This window comes from Varroa jacobsoni, unplaced genomic scaffold, assembly GCF_002532875.2.
Source record: "Varroa jacobsoni isolate VJ856 unplaced genomic scaffold, vjacob_1.0 contig00340, whole genome shotgun sequence".
NCBI lineage: Eukaryota > Metazoa > Arthropoda > Arachnida > Mesostigmata > Varroidae > Varroa > Varroa jacobsoni.
In genome coordinates this window covers 146,598-169,758 of record NW_019214451.1, presented here as the reverse complement: position 1 = coordinate 169,758, position 23,161 = coordinate 146,598, and the positions used below count along the sequence as shown (strand labels likewise).

The window sequence follows — 23,161 nt, the reverse complement described above, 5'->3', positions numbered from 1 at the left end:
ACGGCACGGTCATTGGAAACAAATATGTTACATTGAATAAGTTGTTACTACAGTGATGTATTATTATGTATCATTATCAATGTCATTCCTGTAGATTTTTTATTTAGTTGCGTTCCTTATACTAAGTTATTTGACATACGGTGTTAAATATTAAATATCCTATATATCTTTATATTTACTACAAATATCATTATTGTTGAAAAATAGACCAGAAGGAGTCCTCACATATGTGCATCTATGAGGTAGCTATCCATCTGTTATTAATGTTTGCTTGAACCCTTTTAATATACACCCTCTTATAGCAACTGTAATATGCTTTTCTTTTCATATTGAAATAGAATGAGACGAAACCTGCACTAAGAGTTCAACAGCAGTGCTCACCTGACTGTATATTCGGCCCTGCGTGGCAACCTAGTGCAACGGCGACGTTAATTGTTAGACATCAGTAGTAGTACCTGGCCTTTGCGGCGGTCAGGATTCGCATGTCTTCGGTCCAACCGCTCCTTTTGACATCTGGGGCACTGGGGGGTGATGACAGTGAAGAGTTCGGGGTGATACCTGAGGCCGAAGGAGCGGTCCCGCCGCCAACCTTACCGCCTCCCAATGCAGTACGAAGAGAGCGACCGGGGGCTAATGCAAATGCCTCCAGTCAGCGCCAAATCAAACCTCGGAACATTCGAACAGCGCTTAAGAAGCTCTGGTTGGATGAGATGCTACTTACGAAACAGGTGTGTAAAATCATCATATGCTATACGTTTTGCGAGAAATACTCGCTTATTGAAAAATGATAAACTTAGCGGGTTTTAAATTGAGTATATTTTAAGGTTTGCATTAGCACAAGTGCATCGTTCCTAATGTGTTATGATGCGTTGCAGATACTGTGTCCCGTTCCAGGATGCACGATGATATTCCAGACGCTCCAGGCAATCCAGACACACTACCAGTTTTGTACAGGTCTTAATGAGTCGGGCATCGTACGCTGCGAATACTGCGGTGAGCAGTTTCTCTCGCAGAGTCTTGCCCTCGAAATACATACGGCCGAGGAACACCGACAAGACCGATTGATGTCCATGAGCAAATCCGACGACCAGATTGCTGTATCGATCAAAAGCGAAGCTAATAACTCCCAGCAGTTAACGCAGCATCCATCGTCTTATAATCCGTCATCCGCCAAAATGAAAAAGTAAGCATCTGCCAGAAGCAGACATGAGTAACTAGATTATTTAAACAAACTCGTCTAAATAAATGTTTCCAGTACCGAAATTAGGCACCAGATTAGGCGGTTGGTTCCTAGAACAAAACGAAGCATATCCACGTTTAGATTTCAATCCAAATCGACATCATATGTTTCTAAGTTTAGTAAGTAAACCCGTTGCCGCTACACGATTACAAGAACGAGCCGACTAATCTGTTCTCTCCAGTCTGAGCTATATAATAGTTGTCCTTCTTTTTTAATTGCTCATTTGTCTTTTTTTTAATTACTCAATTAACTCATTGACTTGATCTTCAGGTACCGCGAACCTTCGGAGTTGATCTCAATACCAGCAACACCTCCGCCTGACGTGATGATTGAGTCACGTCGGCGGAGTGTCGCCTTCTCCCGAAATCAGGAAGAACTCATCGACTGTGAAGAGCTCGAAGGCGTAGTACGATTTCCCCTAAGGAATCTGCCTAAAGGCGAGCCAGAAGATCCGCTACAGCTGCCCGCGGTCATGATGAATCTTGACATCAATCTCAAACCTCGACCACTCTCATTCGATGATCTTGACGAAAATTCGCTTATGGATGATGCTCTACTGCTAGCCGGGCCTCTGAAGTTGAAGAGCGAGCCGTTGGACAAAGCCGAAGATGATCCGCACTACCTTTCCGACGTAATCAACAAAATGCCTGAACCCGACCTCAAAACTGTGCCCCCCGTACGAAAGCGTCCACGAGCACAACAGGTAGGGGTTAATCGAACTTCCTATACTACGATTAGTCATGACACGTACACTTATCTGAAATTGGTTTAGAAGTATGCCACCTATTTTAGTGCGTTTGTGAAAGCAGCCTCTCTATCGCTCGAATAAGTTACATAATGTATTTTTCTAAGCCAGTTTCATTGTTCGATCGTTGTCTTAGTAAGAAAATATCTTTTGCATAATCTGACATTAATGCTTTCCTTGATGTGCACTTTGCAGCACACATCGGGACCGGATGTCCGAGTTGTACAGGTCATAATGCGGTCAAATCCGTCGGAACCCAACGCCGCGCAATCTATCCTCAGAGACCCCCAGTTCGTCGATGCGATCGTTCAGCAAACAATGGGTTCTATCGTACAGAGCGGTGAAATGCAGCACGCAGGAGGTGCCCGAAGAAGAAAAAAGCGAAAGGCCAATCAACAACCGCTGGTAGTGGTGGCTTTTAATGAACCTGTTCAGGAGCCAACGTCATCGATTGTAGCACCTGTACCACAGAGCACGACTGTTACGGCAATGCCACCCTCCGTTTTACCCCCACCTTCTAGAACGCAGCACCATCCTCAGCCAAACATCATGAAGAAGAGTGTGCGCCATCGCAAGCAGGTGTTTCCGCCAGCCATCCAGCCGACTGGCCTGGTACAGGTAACATCTTCTCTTGATCCTGGCCATAAGTTCCTTCAAACGCATACTCTTGCACCAGGTGATAAGCCTCAAGTCCGGCAAGAAGTCATTGACAGCTTCTTCAATTCGGCAATTGTAGCTACTACGACTTCAGCCAGCCCAACGACCGTTCCAACAACAGCAATCACTTGCCATCAGTCTACTGCCTCAACGTCGACCTGTACTGTATCACCTCAAGTCGTCACAACAATGACGGTGCCTTCACAGGCTACGTCGACGTCATTTGTTGATGATTCTAGTCAACTTGTACAGCAGCAATCGAGCATCCAACCCGCCATCATTCATCAGCACCAACCTCAGCCGATTCCTCATCAGCATCAACAGATACAACAGGTTCAGCATTCACATGCCGTGGCGACGGTTCACCAAAGTGATGCCAGTGACCAGGAGACGTTCGAGCAATCACAGCAATCGCAGCAACAAACGCATCAGGCCGCACAGCAGCAGTCACACACGCAGCAGCAACAGCAGCAGCAGCAACAACATCCACAGCAGCACCACCAAATAGTGCAACAGCAACCGCAGCATCAAATCGTCCAACAGACCGAGGACTTCCACGGCAGTCAGTTGGCTGTCGCAACGCCTGACGTATTAAGTCAAATTAGCGATCAAGGGTGTTTAATCGTGCCGCAAGAAGCCTTTAGCCAGCTAGAAGGTGCACAGCTGATCGTGCACGAAGGACAGATCATTGTGCAAAACAAGAATGGCGAACGGGTCGAAGGCTGTCAAGTGGTTTATGGCAATGCGGCATTTGCCACCGAGGCAACATTAGCTGTGGCTGCCCAGGAAGATTTCAACGGTGGCCAGCAAACGACGACCTTACAACAGCTGCAGACAGCTGAAGTTGTCGGTACATTGCAGTTGGCTGCGGATCAACAGAGTCAAGTGGTTGTGCAGCAGCAAGATCATCATCATCATCATCATCATCATTTACATGAACAAGTTCGGTCGCAGACTGAGCAAGCTCAGGAGCAAGTTCAACAGCAGCCACAGCAGCTTGTCGTAGCGGACAACGGTGGGGGTGTAGTTATTACGCAGGTGGACTCTCCTCTCGCGCAGGTCGTTACTCATAGTGTCGCAGGTGCTGGAAGCAATCATTTAAACGGGGCGGGAACTATGGCTTCGTTGGTGATGTCCGGTCAGCTGCAGGTCATTCCGGTTGGATCTGAAGACGGCCAAGATCAACAGCCAGTGAAGTCTAGTCTACAGGCGCAGCATCAACAGGCCGAAGAACAGCCACTGACAAGCGCTTCCCAACAAGACGCGGTTCAGATAAGCATCATTTCAATGAAGGACCCGGATGATAGTGTGGGACAGCATCAGGTCCACGTGCAGGAGCAGGCAATTGATCCAATGCACGCTGCTAATGTTCAGGATGTTCAGTTGCAGGAAGCGCAACAGGTTGTTCGACACGAGAATTGCGTGACAGTACACGCTGGACAGGCGACACAACAGCATACCCAACCGGAATCGATTGAGGAACTGCAAAACGTCGTGGTTCAAGGATCCGAGGTAGTTTGTGAAACCGACGATAAAAGAGATGCTGATACTACAGCAACGCAAGCTGCTGAAGCTTTACTCACCTTGCGACCTCGTAAGTCACAGCTAAGGTTTCTAGCCATAAGGTGTAGGGCTCTCATTTTTACTTTGGTAAAGGTCATATTAACCCTTTTATTTCAAAAGTATTTGCCACGCCCATAATAGCTGTGAGTTTGTACCGTTATGATATTTGAGCACTGACCGTTTCTATTGCTGGTTATGTATGGTTTCAGAAAACCGCTGTAGCCTTCCAGCATCGCCTCTCCAGCTACCTGAAGAGCTGCAACTACTTCATCGGTCCGCGGATGGGGCTGTTTCTGAAGTTGATACGGACGTCGTTGTCAAATCTGGGGTAATAGGCCGAGAAACTAGCTGTGAAGAAGACGAAGTTTTTCAAATGATTCCTGAACCACAAACCCCGCCTGAGACAGAAAGCGAGCAGGATAGCGCCGCGCTAGTGGAAGGGGTTCGACAGGACGAAGCTGTGCGATCTGAACAAACTGGAGGCAGCAACAATGCCCAGAATGGTCATGTTGAACTGTCATCTAGCGTCGTTGAAGTAGCCGTTAGTTCGACATTGACGACGACGAGAACGCCGATAGCGGAAACCGAGTCCGATCTCGTGGTAGGGGCCGCTATTTCTCATTTATTATTTATTTGTCTCTCTCACAGTCTATCATTGGCAGTAATCATCTTCATCCCACATTAACATATGCATAATAATAACAATGGGAAATTTTTGTTTCTTAATTTCAGGTGGTGGAAGCGGAGAAATACTCAAGTGTTCGCGCTTAGTGGTGTTGTAGCCCGCTGCTGTGTCGTTCATAGTAGCACTCAAGAGTTAAGCCGATCTGGTTGATCTGGCTTTCGGACAGCACAAATCCACAACACAAATTTTCCACGAAGATCTTCGATAATTGGTACAACGTCTCATCAAGTGAAGTTTTTGGATCGATGAAAATAGACGCATGCGGCCAAGTCGTGGTCCGCTGGTTTTTTCTGTGTGGCGACACCATACTATTTCTTCGGTGTTTCGTTACCGCCTATCATTCAAGATGACTCTCACAATTATCACTAACCTCACACGTTAAGGGGGGCCTATCGGTAACACTGAACGTAACAACGTACGCAGGGTGGCGGTGTTTTGTAACGGATTTGTGTTCATATTATGTTCAAAGTTGACAAAACACAATTTTTCTGCTTTGTTTTTATTTGTCCTATTTTTTTAATTTATTTTAGCAATAGGTAATGTACTATTAAAAACAAAAAAATGACTGAACCATTGAATAGAACGAATGAAACAAAGGAAAAAATGTGGGTGCAGGTGAAAAGCAGCCTTCTGCTGCCTGTTTCTGTCTAGTGTGTGTGTGTGTCTGTGTTAGTGTGTGTGTGTGTGTGTGTGTGACGAAAACCGCAAGAGCTATACTGAACTTCTCACGAGGAAAGGGGGAGCAAAGGAATGCTCTGCTAAGTGCGAGCTATATCGATGTGCTTGCATGTAGCGACGTGTACGTGCAAAAGCAAGTTCATACTCACCAAACTGGTGGGTAAGGGGACGAAAATTTCCGTTTTCGTAACCGATAACCGTTATAATCTATGTCATTTAGACTATCACTAGTAATAATAGCGAGTGACATCAAATCGATAAAATGGCAGGTGCAAGAGACAGAAATCGAATCCTAGAAGAAAGCGCTGTGTCTACCTTACCGAAGACGGTTACAGTGTTTAGACATGTGGTAAAATATGGCAGCGAAAGTAGAAATCATAAATGATGGACATACGACGAATCTCTCTGCGTACGAACTGCATCAATTTTGCCCTATTTCATTTGTCCATATAATGACTGAGTCAAATGAGTATTTATTTCATGGGGAAGCTCATTATTATTATTATATATTGGTCCCGAAGGTTAGGTAATATAAGGGCAGCGCTGAGATAGGGTGGAGTGACCACGCTATCTGGCATATAAATACACATAATGCATACAAATATATGTCTACAAATGATAAGGGATTACGCGTCAGAACCATTGAACAGGCGTATGGTGGGGTTCTGTTTCTTTTTTCAATATTTCCCGGTGGACGAAAGCGACTACATTTAATTACGGTCACATTAACAACTAAGGTGTTCTTGTCTTTGAATTTATATCGGTGTGCAAAAATTTACTATTACGTGGAAACGAAGCTATATAAGCATGCGTGCACAACGCTGATAAAAAAAAGTTGTCATATACTACAGATGACTAAAAAAATGAGGAGAAAAATGGGGAGGTATACAAAAATGAAATAGTATACACTGTGTACATTGCAGACAGTAACGTTAAAAGAGAGCCGGATTTAGAAAAACAATAACCCAGAAACTAAGCTAATATTAGATCTAATGGTATAAGATACTGTATTTCAATGGCACGTAATCTAACGTCATCATCATCAAATATTCCTCCATATATATATATATATATATATATATATATATCTATACATCTGAAAAATGTTTATTATGATGATGGTGACTATTACTAGGGAAACAGAAATGACTTATTGGCGTCGATAGGTATTCAAATAATAAGTAAAACAAGTTACCTAATAATGCGGTAACAGCTGTTTAGACCGTAAATGGTCATGTGCCCCGTTTACTAGAAAAATGTCTTGGTCGAATGGTAGAATGAGAAGTCGAATCGGGCCCACTGCATCGAATGGACCTTTAGGTTAATTAGTCGTTGCGTGACATAGTCTGACAAGTGTAACAAAAACAGCAGGAGGAAGATATGGCCACTAGAATGGGAAATATGGTTCTATCTAAATGAGTGAGAGCCGTGCCATTTTTTCAATCAACAGTTATAGTAACCGTTATGACCAATAACAATAATCGAAATGATACACCTACATTCGGCAGACTCCAAAGGATGCCGAGAGGGTGAACAATGGAAAGGGCTGAAAAGGCATCCCGATAAAAAGGAAAAGAACTGCGTGAACTTGTGAGGAAACTTATATACCAGGCGCACATAGCTATAAATTCTAAGGCAAATGCGTAGCTAAGCTATTACTTTAAGTTTGATGAAGATATAGACTTTCGGCAAGGTTCGTGGACAGATTCAAGCAGGTAAGTGCGCATATGCAAACTACAACATGGTGCACGACTGAATGAAGTTGTTCATAAGAGCACATTATCGAAAACGACACGGAAACGGCGAATACGATTTGGAATAGCAGTTTATGCTTAGGGAACGACGCGTAATATGGGGCCTGCTTAAAATAGATCGATGATTTAGCTGATTTATCATCATGTTTTTGAGTTGTTTATAGTCAAGCACTACAGAAGACGAGCGGAAAAGGTGACAGTGGCTCAATAATAATAGCGGACAATATCGACAAAAGCAACAATGATAAACTTTAGCGTACTTAATGCACTACCCGGTAATACTAATATTAATATATTATTATCGTAAATGTATTTTATTTAAAAATAAAAAGAGCCTGTATACTGTACCGATGGATTTGCAGCATGTACTCAATCGACATATTATTATTTGAAGCTTAATTAGCTTAAAGCATGCATTAAAATCGTCAAAAAAGAGGCTAGTAACAATTTCATATGGATATTGTTTAAAAAATGAATACAATTAATACTGCAATTTCAAAGGACTTGTTAAATTCCAAAAGTTCATACTGACAAGAATTTCTTTAAGAAAAACGGCAAACATATACTTAATAAAAACGTTTCTTTTCTATTTTCTTTATTATACATTTTTCATACCATTTAATTTTGTAGACGCGTAAATCTCACCATGGACACAATTCCAAAAAGGATATGCCATACGTCTACATTGATTCCTTTCTTCTCTGTCTCGTCGCGTCACCTATTTAAGATAATGTGCCACTTGAAAATTGTTATTTTTGTTGTTGTGCTTAGATCCTCAATCCCTTCCATTATCGCACTTCTTACTTTCGATTAATTACAGTTAATCATCTCCTTTTTAATCATTCCAGCTCCAACCCGGACAAGCAGCCTTCGCAGCAATAAACATTACACGATCAGAAATTCAAATATCCATATCATTCGTATCGGTAATATATCTTTATAACTAATCAGGATTAAATGGAAGAAGCTTGGCCTTGTTTAGCTCATCTGCCCTCTTGTCGTTTCCACCTTATTGTTTTCTATTATGGATATGCTCGCGTTTAAAACCGTGTAATTATATAAATTTAAAAGAATAAAGACAGCTTCTTACCGTCTTCTTTACCAGCTTTATATTCACAGACGAAATTCATACTAAAGGCTAAGTTATTATTGTATATGAGTAGAAAGCTATTCGAGTTATTTCCACGCACTAGTTCGGTGTGTTTTATGTGTGATTGTGTGTACCATGTATAATTGTTCCAAGAGTCGCACGATGACAGATTCTTGCCAAAAAGAGTTTCTATCTATGTAGACGCTCATAAACATCCTCAGACGCATATCGTGTTCCTACTACTGCCAAGCTCTTCCCGGATCGATAAGGGCTAAACTATATTCCGGTGCTTGTCCTTTTTCATAAAAAAAAAAACAATACTTCACGATGATGCAACGATACATTCAAACTAATGGCCGGTGACGAATTAATTTCATTTTATCGACGAATAATAGTTCTTCTGTTTTTTTTCCACACAAACGTTACGCCAGCTTAGCTTTAACCTTTTGCAGTTTTTAACCGGCTGTGATTGTGACTGAGCGGGAACAAATACTTTTTGCTGTTATTCGGGTGCTGCCTGTTTTCTTCAAGTGAAGCTGAATAAAGAATTAAATTTGAAAATGGTTTAGGCCAGGCCGCGTTTCTTCATCTCCTGAAAATAGAATGGTTTAAAAATATTAGACATGCTACAATGTTAGAGGTCAAACGTTCGCTGGAAATACTTACCAATAATGTCTTGAGGTACCAATTTAACGGTTTTACATTCTCTTATATTAGAATTATTATACTCTACTATTATATATATTATATTATTATTTAGTATTTCCACTTACAAATTAGTGTTGTATGTTAACGCGGACAACATCAATAATAAGATGTATGTGACACCCCATTTTGGTCTCTGTACAAATACAATCATAGTATGTATGCCTGTTAAACTAAAAGACACCAAATAATCTAGGTCTGAATCTTGGTCCAAAGAATATCGTTCTGGGACCCAGCACTTTGAAGCGATGCCTATGTATTCAGAAAACCCACATAAAACTCGAAACATTCAAATGACTTCACAAGTAGGTTCTTTACCAGTTAACAGAATTCAACGTAAGCTCTACGCTCCTTACCTGGATCATCGTAGAACCCATCTGAGCAGGACTCTTTGTTACGTGCACTCCCGCTTCCTTTAGTGCGTCGATTTTTGCTTGGGCACCACCCTTTCCCCCAGCAATAATGGCACCGGCGTGGCCCATGCGACGTCCAGGAGGTGCTGTTAGGCCAGCAATAAACGAAACTACAGGCTTCGCACTGGGTCCTGTGTTATTGGCCTTAAGGAAGTCGGCTGCGTTCTCCTCATCGCTACCGCCAATCTCACCAATGAGAATGATACCTGCAAGATACACTTGTTTATAGGGTATATTTTGTTCGTTCTTTTAATTCGGACGCTGGATATAGATTCATTGATAATTGAGATCCAATGGATCTCAACTGGAATTGGATTCATTGATCATCCATAGATAAATTCATTTAAAAAAAAAAGTGCAAATTTTATGACAACCGTGTCTATATCATATACGAATATATAGGAAACGATTCGTAGATGTAAAGCGACGCCTAACTAACCCGAATTTGGTGCTACTATGCTAAGTGACTTGCAGAAAGTACATAAGGATATCCAGCAGCCTTTTGAATTTTTTGCTGTTTCTACCTTTCGTCTCAGGATCGCGCAGAAATATATCGAGACAATCGATGAAGTTTGTGCCATTGAACGGATCTCCACCGATACCAATGCAAAGGGACTGTCCTAATCCGACGTGTGTTGTCTGATGCACTGCCTCGTACGTGAGAGTCCCCGAACGTGATACAATACCAATTTTTCCTTTTTGGTGAATGTGGCCTGGCATAATTCCGATCTTACATTCCTCCGGCTTGATAATAAGGGAAAGAAAAGCTTGCTGTTATATAATTTATATCGACAAACATAATAAAAGAACATTTTGAGGCTAACTAAATTTATTAGAACCGATTCGGTTTATTGTTTTTTTTCGTTGCTGCGACAAATTTTCCACAAAAAGGAACGAATATATGTAGCCGCATGATAGCTTGAACGGTCATAAACTGCAGCATGATTTTGTCAACCGTAATTACTGCCCCCATAACAACCTGACCAAAGTACCTTGATAATTCCCGGACAGTTAGGTCCAATTAGTCGCGTTTTGTTCTGGTTCAACAGACGATTTTTCACCCGGACCATATCGTGTTGAGGAATACCTTCCGTGATGCAAACGGCCAATGGAATTTCAGCATCCATCGCCTCCTCAATAGCTCTCGCAGCAACAGGGGGAGGTACAAAAATCACTGTTGCAGTCGCACCTACCTTGTCCATGGCCTAATATAATAGGACAATAATAATGATTATCAGTCTCATGTCTAATAGTGACTTTGTACCATTTGGAATTCGTTTGAAGGAACCGTATATGCATGTAATAAGCTACTGTAAAGTACATTTGTCCGTTCAGTGAGTGATGATAAATAGGCATTGCTGATCCACCAGGTTCATTGACAAAATAAAGTCTTTGATAAGCGGCTGTATTTACGAAGTCCTAAATTATGCATTTTCCTTACCTCCCTAACGGAGTTAAATACAGGTCTGTCAAGATGTGTTTGTCCACCTTTTCCGGGAGAGACACCACCAACGAAATTGGTGCCATATTCAATTGTCTGGCGGGAATGAAAGCTTCCTTGTTTACCGGTGAAACCTTGACATATAACCTTCGTGTGCTTGCCGATCTTCAACGATTCGCGGGTTGTAGTATACTGACGTAGTGCTCCAGCAACGCTAGCCACTACGATTAGATAGGACAGTTACGTATATATTAAATGGAAGTCAAGTGCGAGGTAAATAGCGACAGATGAATAAACGTAAACATTATGCAACTAACGCAGTAATATTTAAAAAAAGCATCTGTTTGATATTAATTCAAGTAATTTTAGTGATTTTTACAACAATTCTTGCAGCGACAGTAGTCCCTGAGCTTGTAACTTTAAAAGCGATTTTTTAGGTCCTGAAACGTTTGGGCGGTTTAACTCAACAATTTAGTTGACAATAGTTGTAAAGATTTTCTAACAGTAGCATGACTGGCTAAATAGAGCTCCCGTAAGAGGTTAAAACTAAATTTGTATTTACACTCAAAATAATGGCTTTACAATTAACGGCAGCAATCAGCCTTGCCACGGATATTCACACAACAAGCAACTTGCAGAAGAAAGGTTGAATCAAATGTATGACAAAATTCTTTAATTATTTAAAGTAACAATACATGTGTTAAGTAATACGAACGGAACACACGAAACACTATTTCGAAGCATTGAATTTTCCCCTGCCTTAGAACTCTTAGGCGTGCCAAAATTTGGCATTATATTAATGGCTCCAGAGGAAAGTTTTACGTAATAGTGTTTCTTTATATGCGAACATAAATAATCCAGTCCATTTTATGGATCTCAAACATTACTCGTGTTCATATATAAGGTCCCAGTTGCACCCCTTCAAGGAAAAGAACCCGGTACAGACTATTGAGTTCGAGCGATTATTTGTGCGCCTCTGCTAATAAATGCCCCCTGTTTCCATTTGAAATATGAGCAGACTCCTATTTCCTTATATGAATGTAAAAATTGTCTACTACTAGCGTTACAAGGCACATATCCGCCATTCCGCGCCGTTAAACAGCCAACAAGCAAAAGCAATAAAGTGTGTGATAAAGAGGGCATCTCGCGTCAGCGCTGACGCCTATCGTCAATGAGAGGTATTGGCATCCTTCCGTTACCTTCGTATATTACGTATCCGAGCTATCGTTTTTCATTGTTTTTTCCTTGTTACCGTAACAATCGTCTGATTTTTGCAACGAGAGACTTTATGCGGAACGACACAGTCTACTTCGTTCAACTATCAATAATGAATGATTTCCTATTCTATATTGCAATCCTCCGCTCCACAAGCGCACTGAAACAAATACTATATTGAGTATTAAATTGCTGCTAGGAATCCAAGCAGATGACAGGAGATTAAGTATGTTATCTTAAGCTTATCCGATTCCCGTGAATTGGGTTATGATTTATTTTTTGAACGTTGAAAGTCAGCCTTGGCTATCCGAATTGTCATGATATACTAAACTGTCGATTCGAATTTTGTGATTAAATTCTCACATGATCACTGTTTATTAAACTATCAGGCCTCATGCTTTCGTTGAGGCCTCATGCAACAACAACAACAACAAACCATCTTCGAGACCTACTCCAGATATGCATGCAGGGGGACACTGACGAAAACTTTCAAAGAGTATATTAAGTATCACGTCGACGAACTCTTCTGTTCAGTAAATAATATAGTGTGAAGGTTAAAGCGAAAGACTGTTGGCTCCGCGCTACTGTTCGCGCGCCATGCATGCACCTTCAGCAAATAAGATCTATAATGAGGTACCGAGTCTACTTTGCACAGCTGATACGAGATGACGAACAGACATTTTTAATTCATCCTTTACAGCTTTTTTGAAATATACCACTTTTGCGATCAATAACGCCGTCGAACAACATGAAAGCAGTGATGTTATTCGTGTAAGACGTCGCCAATATCGTCAATAGAAAACAGACCTTCGAATTTATACTTCTTGAGATACAATCATGTTAGATGCAGAGACGTTGCTGCAACACTTTTGTAATGGTTCGCCGTCCAAAACGACGTTGTAAAGGTCATTTGGACTTAGGCCACTCGTCAAGAAGCGCACCACCTTATTCCAACCGTCCTTGTGCTATTTGAAGGGGGCACCGACACATACACATTGTAATAGAATAGGCAGTCTTGCTAACCGCTGTAAACACTGTGTGAATTCAAGGTAATGTTCGGGTTGCCAACAGTGACTCTTACCTTGGCTAGACCTCTGAACGAGCTTCACGGCAAACATTTTTCTGAAGACACGCTCAAAGTGAATTTGTTTCCTGCAGTACTCTGCAATAGCCGACACACAGACTTCTACGGAAACACTACTGTGTTTCTTCCTCGTCGCGTCGATAAAAACAATCCGAGCGAAAGCAGACGAAAGCTGTCGAAGCCCGGCAAGATTTATACCTAAAAACTGGTACTTGATTGGCGTCGCCGACGCGTAAAGACGTTGAGATGCTCGCAACTTCAAGTACGACTAGGCAACAGTAGCTTCTTGTTCATATATGGGCGTGTAGTGCTGCAAGTTTATAGATGAAATTCGAATCGTTCGCTACGTTGGCTAGGTTTTAGATTCTCGCAGTCACAGGTTGCTCCCGTGGCCTAATGGATAAGGCGTTGGCCTCCGGAGCCAAAGACTGTGGGTTCAAGTCCCACCGGGGGCGGTTAATTTTTTCTGCCAAACCGAACAAAAAACTGGAACGGAAACACGATGTAAACTTACCATAAAAGGCCCTGTTATGTTGATTAGATTCAACGAAAAATTTTCAACACTATTATTATGGCATTCTATTCAATGTAGGCAGACATTTAATTTAAATTTCTGAAAACATAGCTAAGCCAATCATTTGATTAATGCCAAGTCCGCGCTCGTCGTAAATAGGATTTAATCGGATGGGTAATAGAAATTTAGATGCACGTTGTGATCTGATACCTGCAATAGGTATATTCTATAGAAACTGAACGTTATTGTATGGGCTCTGAACCAGCTGTGTCAACTAGATTTTTGTAGTCAAATATCTCACAATTATTCTCTTCCGAAAACTGCAGTAATTAATTAGCGACACATACCGCACAACCTGTATGAGCAAAGGTATTAAAAAAATATATAAATTCAGAATGACTGTATGACTGTACTTTCCGTCTGCGACAATAAAGAAGTAGCATCTCTCACTGTTCTGGAAGCTCAATTGAGATGTGATGGACCAAGGACAAGATAAACTATATTTCCTTTTAATTGCTGACTTGAGTCGTCGAACATACATATCCGACTAATTGAACTACCTAACCGTGAACTACATGAACTATTGATACCGTCAATAAATGCCAATGTCTATGGCCTTAAGCTACATCTGGTGTCGTTTTAGATTAAAAAAAATAATAATAAGAAAAATTATTATAGCTATTATAGAAATGTTTAATCGAGGCGAACACTGATCGATTATTCTAGGGTCTACTGACTACTCTAGATTTGATATAGTTTATTATGTGAAGATTTATCAGAAGAGAAGCAGAGATATAACATCTAGTATATATAATGTATTGGGTGTGGCAATACTTAGCTTACATCTAAGAGAAGTGTGAGAAAAAAGTTGTATCTTCGATAGGAAAGGAAAAGGCGTTTCAGTTAACATGGATGCTTCTTCGGATGGGTACTGTAACTGTAGACTAAGCGCAGTCACAACGAAAGACATACATAGTGAGTATGCTTTGGTCTTTCTCTGCTCTTAACCTAATCTTGTTCTCCCTATAAGGTATATAATCACTATAATAAACATATTTTCTTAAGCCATTAGTTGATTACTTGCTATGGATAAACGAGGTGCTTGGCGAAGCTGTCAATTTCGATATACCTCTATATAAACCAAGCTCAAAGCTATCAAAAGAAGCTACTTAGGTACATTTACAATGGTTCCTGTATTGCCAGGAAAAATTGGTTTTTACAACTTAATTCACGACGGTAAATTACCTTCTGGTTTATTTTTTTTATTAAGCTATTTTGAGACTAATGAGAATTGTAATCGTATAATATGATTTAATTTAATAATAAGATCATAATAATAATAATAAGACGGCAGGTACCGCCTATCATATACTTGAAGCTACTTCAGTACCTTTTTTTCTCAGCGGCCTATTCGACTTGACTTTCAGCCTTACATGAAGTACCGAAGAGTGACGTCCTTCATCAGAAAAGGATCAGAGCTAAATGGTGAGAACGTTGTGTGATATGGTGTGCGCTCTCCCTCTAGATGATTGTTGTAACGTTACGTATGTTTCTACGCATCTCCATTGTGGTCTTGTACTGTGCTCATCGCTTCGTAGAAAAAAGAAAAACTCTTTTGAAGTCGATCGTATTCTAATCCCTCTCTATTCTGCTGATATCTGAAATATGCTTACAACGATACGATTGGAGTTCAACAAATTCGAAAGCGATTTATTTCACTTTATCAATGATGGTTCGCCATTTTGTTGCTGCGTCCGCCAGCACGAGCCTCGAACAAAATCAATAACTGATGAAATAATAATTCCTGCTATGCGTTACCATTTTAGCGCATTGCCATTGTGAATCATAAATAAGAGCGGTACGTTACTGAAACACTGACTTCAGCCTGGTTTCAATGTGTAGTTTTATGTTAGGGAGAAAATCTTTCCCTATCTTCAAAACCGCCAAAATTCAAAATTCTCCCGTGGGTCCCACATTGCGATATGGCACAATAAAATGTTGATTTTTATCGTCGTCAGATAAGCGGTTAACTTATGATTTCGCATAAGATATACATTAATTAAACAGTGCACAGTTCATAAGGCCATTTTATGCTTCTTTACAAAAAAAAATAACCCATTATTTTGCGTTTTATATTATATGTCGAATTTGTTCATCTTTCCTTTGGGTCTTTTACGCACGTGTGTTTCTATGTAATACATTCTTAATAACTATTACCTAAGTGGTACTGTTTAAACAGAGGCTGTATAATTTTCACAATTTACCATATATTATATTCGCGTATGGATACGTTCGCGTGCATATATACTGTACTGATTAATCCACAATGAAATTTCTAGTTTTACATGCATCGCTTCGTATACATATCGAGACTATACTATTCGCAAGATCTGATTCGAAATCTTGGTTCGTTGCCTTTATGTAGGCAGCCGTTGTCAACCGTTCAAACCTCAGATATATGAAGGCTTTGAAAAACTTACTATGTGACTCACCGCTGTTTTAGCGGAATGAATAAGAACCGGTATATGCTCAAGTAACGAGCACTTAACCCAAGACTGCAGTTCATAATGCTGCCATGCTTAATTATCAGTGTAACATTATATATGTATAGTTTGAACGACGGCAACGTATAGATGTATGGTTTGAGTCCGTCACACGTGACTGTTATTATCGTGAAACTACCCTATCTTATGGACATTCAGAGCTCTGATTGAGGTCAATAGTTTAGGCCTAGCCAATCACGTATAGTATACGAAAAATTAAAGAAACATAGTTGGTTGAGACGAAAAAGAATGAGTCTAAAAAAACTGTCGGTGCCACGTTTGATTGATGACACGAGTAGAAGGTTTTTCATGTTGCATTTGGCAGAACGCTAAAGCTACTGTTCGATATTAGAATAAAAATCTGTATGTCAGTCAAGTTCAACACTTAGAGGAGGCTAGCTGCTACAAGAAGAAAACCTGTTTGAACTAGATAAAATAAGCAATCAACGATTCGATTTTGCGAAATCGTTAGCGCAAAATGTTAATGAGATACAAAAGCGTTGTTTAACTTTGGGCGTCGATGGCATCGATCATGTCTAGGAGGGTGTCTTCAAGTGGGGTAAACGCCTTGCACTCGATTTCTTCTAGAGCCTTCTCAGGAACTCCGCTCGATGTCCGTCGTCCCTCTAAGGTTAGGTCGATAATCTATATAGATAGGATGCAAAGCATTAACAAACCTGAGTGTCGACAGAATCTTCAGTTTAACTATAGTTTAAGAGCTTGAAGTCGTACTTGGACTCAGTCAAACCCAGCTATAAGTACGGTGTGTCCTGTGTTATACGAGTCAAGCTTTCCACATCTTTAAAGGACAAAAAAGGCAAAAAATGCTCATATGCATACGGATAGCAAGGTACGTAAAAACACTTCAGATCATCAACGAATGAAATCAAACAAATAATAAAATTCTAACAATTGTCGTGATCGTGTATTGTAACTGAGTTTCTAGAAATAACTACCTTAAGTGTTTCTTCCTGTTGGCTGGTAGAAGGACTAAGCACTTCTCCCTGGAGGTCTGAGGGCGAGGCCAGATCTCCCAGGAGATTAAGCGCCACACAGTCTTGACCTTTAGATCCTTTCGACAGCGTTGGGTTGACAAGTTGCATCAACAGGCTTAACTCGTTCGATGGGTTACCTTTTTTACCTTTTCCACCACTAGGTATAGCCAGTTCGGGCGGTGGCGATTTGGGCTAAAAAGCAGATTGTAGGTCCATGTAAACATGAGGTAGGGTCTGATTTTGAATATTTATATAGGTTATTATGCAACAGACCACCGCCTTATAGACTACGCAAAAATATATAAAGAATAACAATAATAAAAGAGCATGGTAACCTACCTGATATGCTGTGGTGTACATGTTGGTGCCGAGGACTGTTCCTCGTCGGCTCCAATAAGGAACTTTGTGGGCACTAAAGTGCGATGCGGTTACAAATGCAGATTCCTTAAGAAGAGCTTCATTCAAGCCAAATTCGCGTATAGTACCGTTCACCTCAAAACCCTCGGGCACGTAGCCAAAGAGCGGCATTGAAAATACCCCTAGAAATTTGATCTTGTGAGAATTTCTTCCGAGTAATCTGGTGAAATTCGTAGGCAACATCAAGGTGTACTTGTAATTACATTTCGGTTATGCAGTAAATCTTGACTATTATATACTAACCAGTTTGTTTCTGGACGCCGGATTTGAGGAACATTGAAATCCGGACATGAAGATCTTGCAAAAATGTCAAAACTTGACAGCGGACAGTTTGAAATTCGGCGAGCGATGTCGAGAAGAAGATCTCCACTAGACTATCCTTTACCAACGCTATCCGTTCAGTTAACTGTAATTTTATATTTATAATAGAACTATATGGACTTAAAAAGCGTGTACGAAAGATTTTGGCCTTTAAATCGTTTGTGGCGTACCCATCGCTATTCAATGATTTTCGATGCGGTAGCTTGAAAGAGACTAGAGGTCACTACTTCAAGTCCTGCTAACAATAGACATTGGGCAACTGTAATAATTAGTACGAATAATTAATACTATTATTATAATTCTTTTTTAATAGAAAGCAGATGTTATGGTAGAGATATTGTTGGCAGAATCGTATCTGCAATCGCATGGTACCACACAGATTTTACTTAGTAGCAAAATCAACTAGCCAGGTTGACACCATGCGCAAATCGTATGAAACTTCATTTAAGGCCTCATCTTCAGCGATCTGTATAGTGTTGCAGTCGGCTGTTGTTCGTGGAAATGATGCTTTTTATTGCGTTACACGTACCAAACGCCATAATTATATCCGAGTGATAATTCTATGCGAGGTGAGTAACGAGCGAAGTGTCCCAAATCTTTCAGATCTTCACTTGAAAGTATAGAAGACATTTACAAACCTCGAGATTTTCCTTAACGTACGTCTCAACCGTGTCGAGGTGGTTAAGAGTGATGGCGACGCTTTGGCGAGGTGAAGGAACCATTAATAATTGATACTTGAACACCATTGTCATTAGATCGTACAATTTGTCCATGGATTCACGGTTCAGCCGCATTATAGAAGAGTGGACTACGCGCTCAAAGAGACATTTGATGAACTTGGCGGATGATAGGGTCAGCGTCCCCAACTTTAGAAGTTCACCTGGAAGGAACGGCATTCAACGAAAACGAGCGGAAGATTGCTATTTAATTCCGACGTACTCAAGAACAATGAAGACCTCGAGTAAAGACACAAAGCGAACAGTATGAAATCTGTTCGCTTTGTATCTTCACTTTGTATCAGAAAAAATATGAAACGGTATGTGTTTCACATGAGCTACAATAAAATGAAGCATTTGAATACAAAATTTATATTAATATAATATACTTTTGAGGCCTTCCCTCGTCATAGGGCGTTATTAAGAACAATTCTTATATTTATCTATTGCATAAAGTACAATAGGTGAATAGGCTGAGGCCAACTGGCTATCTTTTTCCATCGACAAGCTGCCATTGAAATATCTGATTGCTTTTGATTGCTCATTAGTCTTAAATTGATGGGTATCTTCCGGCTCAATCATCGCTACCTTCGACTATGGGCAAGTTTGTACTCGCAATGAGGTTACGCACACTTCCGTGTGTTCTGTCGAGCGGGCAAACTTCGGGGCTGCGTGTACGGCTCAAACAATCGATGCGCTAGATAGGGTTCATATCACCCTAAAGGACATTAGTTAGACTAATTAAGTTAACACAGGGATGGTTCGGCCTCAATTAGTACCGATACAGTACATAAATAAAGATTTTGTGGAAACTTTTAGAGAGACATATAATTGATTAAACTTGTTCATATGAGTTCCTTATGTGCTGCACTGACATATGATCAAGGGTACCAATTTTACCTGGAAAATGATCATGAGACAACAATAATAAAAAACGAAAAAATGCGTCTAGAAATATATTTTTATTGTAACTATAATTACTAGTCTATAAGCCTATATAAGCCTATATAATGTCTTTTTAGATAAAGATTGATGATTTCTGGGGCTTTTACTACTATTTAAAAATACGAAATCCAACTTCTGGGGATAGCAACAGCTAAACTGGGCATTACCCAGAATAAAGGAAATATATACAATAACTTTCATTGTCGGGGTTCATTCCATCAAAAGGCGGTGAAAAACAACGTCTTATAAAGTTGTTAGTTTAAGCACAATAACCTCGTAAAATCGTAGGTTCATTACACCCCTATCCCTGTTTCTTTAGTACCTTATCTTTGTACCTAAGTGTCCTTGCAAATACTGACGGATCCTGCTTCCTACATGGCACTTTTGTGTACGATTCCACACATTTAATCACACAATCACTTTCACCGTTTTAATAAGCGATTCGGCATATTTAGCCACGAGCAAAAAAACAGTGATATTTTTCGCGCTATCGTCATGAACTTAATAGAAAAGAAACACTCACGTCTGTTGACTGCGAACGTGTATGTAACACGTATTGATGGGCCATCTCAAGCACTTACCCATTGTGCTAGGGCAAAGAAAACAGCCGATAATCTCTTGAAGAACCCTGCCACTTTTCTCCTGAGCAACCTTCTGCGCGCTGAGTCTCTGTTGAAGAATATAGACCATCTCCCCGCCGAGGTTAAGGTACAGCAAGAGTGTAGCCTTGTCGATCCTTTCCATAGGTTCCATCGTTAGTTCTAGTTCTACGGCTGATATCTTGGACTAAATTAATATGCTTTGAATAAGTTGTTCAACCATCTACGTAGTCACGCCCTTCCGTTATTAGAATCTGCGAGTAAAAACGCAGAATAGACAAAACAAAAATCATTTATTGTGCCCCTCGGTGCGCTCTCTGTTAGCTAGGATTTGTGCCATCTGCTATTTCGACGACGAAGTCAGTTCGCCCGAGTAACTTCGTTGAAGCATTCGAAATTTGAACAACACTGATTCCTTGTCTGGTACGACCACTGCTGAAATGAATATTAGCAGATCGGAGAAACTAATGGAAGTTTCCCGTGTCCTTGTGTGCAGAATAGCGCAACCAGAAACCAGAGACAAAGAGCCTGGCTGGCTCCGGCGGGTCGTGAGCCTTACACAACAATAGGCCTTCGTTTCCCCGGTGACCGAGAGGGCCAACATGAGGAAAGGGCAGTGTAGTTAGAGCACTTCCCACGCATTTGACTAAAGAACATTTACTTACAGAGCACTCCTCACCAAAGCGGCGATCCAGAGGGGGTCAAAAGTTATTCGCTACAAGGTAGACGCCGAATAAATGTCTCGGCTAGGTTAGATATCAGGCTGAAGCTGTTCGCCGGAATACCTCTCGGAGGGAAAACCCAGCAGCAGTCAGCTTGTCCCTTTATACGTCTGATATATAAGCGTTCACAGAAGACTAATTTCAATGAACTGCTTATATGTGTCTGGCGGGCGTTCTCGTAGCTAGTTCCAACCATATATAACGTCCGTCGGAGGAGTTCCGGTTTTTGGTGAATGTCTTTTTGGATAGAAAAACAGAAATTTAGCTAACTACGCTAAACAGTAACTCAGCTAGCAACTAGACACAATTGCACTAATGATTCTCCCTGCATGCCGAAGTAATAAAGGGAAAAGTAGACTTTTATTAGCATTTTTCTAACTATAAGAACAATCTAATTAGAAGCTATTTATGTAAAATTAAGATGGAAATGGTCATATGCGATAGCGGTTACGCCGTGGTCCACCACAATCTACAGTGGGGAAATAAAGCGGAGTAACAAATAACAGTGAACACCTTTCCGGGCATGTAAATATATACAGTAGCAAGATATAAACGTCGCCGGGTTATTTTGAAAACGCTTTATTTTATATTACAGCTAAATAATTCGCCGCCCATAGATAATTGTGTCTAACGACGTTGAAATTTAGCCGCTTAGAACGAAAATATCAACTTCGTTATAGACCCAGTCGTACAAATTGAACTATCTACATTCACCGGATGCTTCTCAGTCTTAAGTTCCATGTTAATTAAGCGTACTTAAAATGAGAAACCTATAACAAAACAGTACTTCAAAAAAATACATTTTTTTTTATTGCCAAGCACACATAATAGACTTACTTTCTATTTAGCCTTGATCTGTGTTTATTAGAGATGTCACCCAGTGGACATGAACGTAACTGAATAAAAATAGCATCGTTACGTTAGATTCCCCCATTAGTAATATCCTCGTTTCGTTTCAAAACGATACCAATATTATTTCATAAAAAGATAAATATCCTCCGTAAGCGTTCTTTTAGATGCCCAATGATTCGTATCTCAGACGTCAGCGGTGCTCCCTCCGACCGTCGCATACACCTGCCATTTTGTGGGAAAGTAATAGTGTGTATACAAAACGGCCAAGTACTTTGACCGGCTTGTAATGGTCTGTCAGCCTGCTCAAGAAAAGGGTAACACATGTTATTTAGTCTTTTCTCTACAATACGTAATATGTAGTACTATTGTCATCTATCTATAATTTCATGACTCTCAGTCCCCTATGATTGTGTATGTGCTATGATGAAAACCCAGGACGAAGCAGAATCGAGACACGTGAGACTCACCAGCCATTGCTAACAGGCGAATCACCGTGCAGTACGAACAAAATGCCCCTGTGGCGCGCTCCGCTTGCAACTGTCTGCTATGCCTTCTCCTAGCTATCTGCCGTTTGCTGCTGTTGTGACATGCGAATGACATTTGGAGGCCCAACCAGCAGAGCGGTCGGTAGGGCAGTGTACGACGCCATAATGCCCGAATTAAAGTTGCCATGGCAACCGGTCTTCAGGGTTGCCCTTACCCGACCTGCTGACTTTGCGCGTAAACGACTTCTTCTTTTTTACGTTCCCCCGAGCTGTGTCCGCTTGTGACTCGGTCGATACGGAAGGCCTAGATGGAGAAGGATTTTGCAGCAAAAACAAGCGAGGCGGACCGGAGGTTTTAAGGAAGAAGGGCAAACAACAGAGACAGAGTTCTATCGATCAATAGTCTTTCAATAGCCCACCCTCTTTTCATACGAGGGGGAAAGCGATAAAGAGCAGGAGCGAAGTGGGATAGAGAGGATGTCGAAAAGACAAATAAACGCTTTGCTATCGAGGTACAAAGCAAAGCACCTGTAGAGGCGATCCTTCTTATGACAATGACAACAACGAGCGAAAAGCGTGCGTATCCTACCTCTAATACAAATTCTACTACACTATCGACCGCTTAATCATGCTTGGATTTCATATGGTAAAAGCCAGATGTTCAGGTAACTCCATGTATAACTGCATGCCATTTGAGTGGCTACAGATAATTTGAATTTTAAACTAGTTTAGAATTTAACGTACTTTATTAGTATTTATTTAGATATTTAGTTAATATGCAG

At 40.8% G+C, this 23,161-nt stretch overlaps 3 protein-coding genes and 1 non-coding gene across 4 annotated transcripts; 2 read left to right on the top strand and 2 right to left on the bottom strand.

Moving 5' to 3' along the window:
- Positions 1–338: 338 nt before the first annotated feature.
- On the top strand, positions 339–7,677 carry LOC111271082 (uncharacterized; the record flags this gene model as incomplete). The annotated part of the gene is given in 6 exon segments (XM_022851656.1): positions 339–728; positions 876–1,183; positions 1,511–1,943; positions 2,181–4,236; positions 4,415–4,806; positions 4,938–7,677. Coding segments are annotated over 6 exon segments (3,474 nt in total). The 3' UTR covers positions 4,977–7,677.
- A 208-nt stretch (positions 7,678–7,885) lies between these two features.
- LOC111271083 (succinate--CoA ligase [ADP/GDP-forming] subunit alpha, mitochondrial) lies at positions 7,886–13,422 on the bottom strand. The gene is made up of 6 exons (XM_022851657.2): positions 13,268–13,422; positions 10,972–11,192; positions 10,523–10,735; positions 10,055–10,274; positions 9,474–9,736; positions 7,886–9,004 (listed from the first exon to the last, which is right to left on the bottom strand). Exons 1-6 carry the CDS (start codon positions 13,302–13,304, stop codon positions 8,978–8,980), a joined length of 981 nt encoding a protein of 326 aa, XP_022707392.1. The 5' UTR covers positions 13,305–13,422; the 3' UTR covers positions 7,886–8,977.
- Positions 13,423–13,652: 230 nt separating this feature from the next.
- Positions 13,653–13,725, top strand: TRNAR-CCG (transfer RNA arginine (anticodon CCG)). The gene has a single exon. It is a non-coding gene; the product is annotated as a tRNA-Arg (tRNA).
- A 1,742-nt stretch (positions 13,726–15,467) lies between these two features.
- OSCP1 (Organic solute carrier partner 1) lies at positions 15,468–20,858 on the bottom strand. Its single transcript, XM_022851658.1, has 6 exons — positions 20,303–20,858; positions 18,699–18,940; positions 17,983–18,145; positions 17,662–17,861; positions 17,284–17,514; positions 15,468–16,972 (listed from the first exon to the last, which is right to left on the bottom strand). Exons 1-6 carry the CDS (start codon positions 20,472–20,474, stop codon positions 16,832–16,834), a joined length of 1,149 nt encoding a protein of 382 aa, XP_022707393.1. The 5' UTR covers positions 20,475–20,858; the 3' UTR covers positions 15,468–16,831.
- Positions 20,859–23,161: the final 2,303 nt, after the last annotated feature.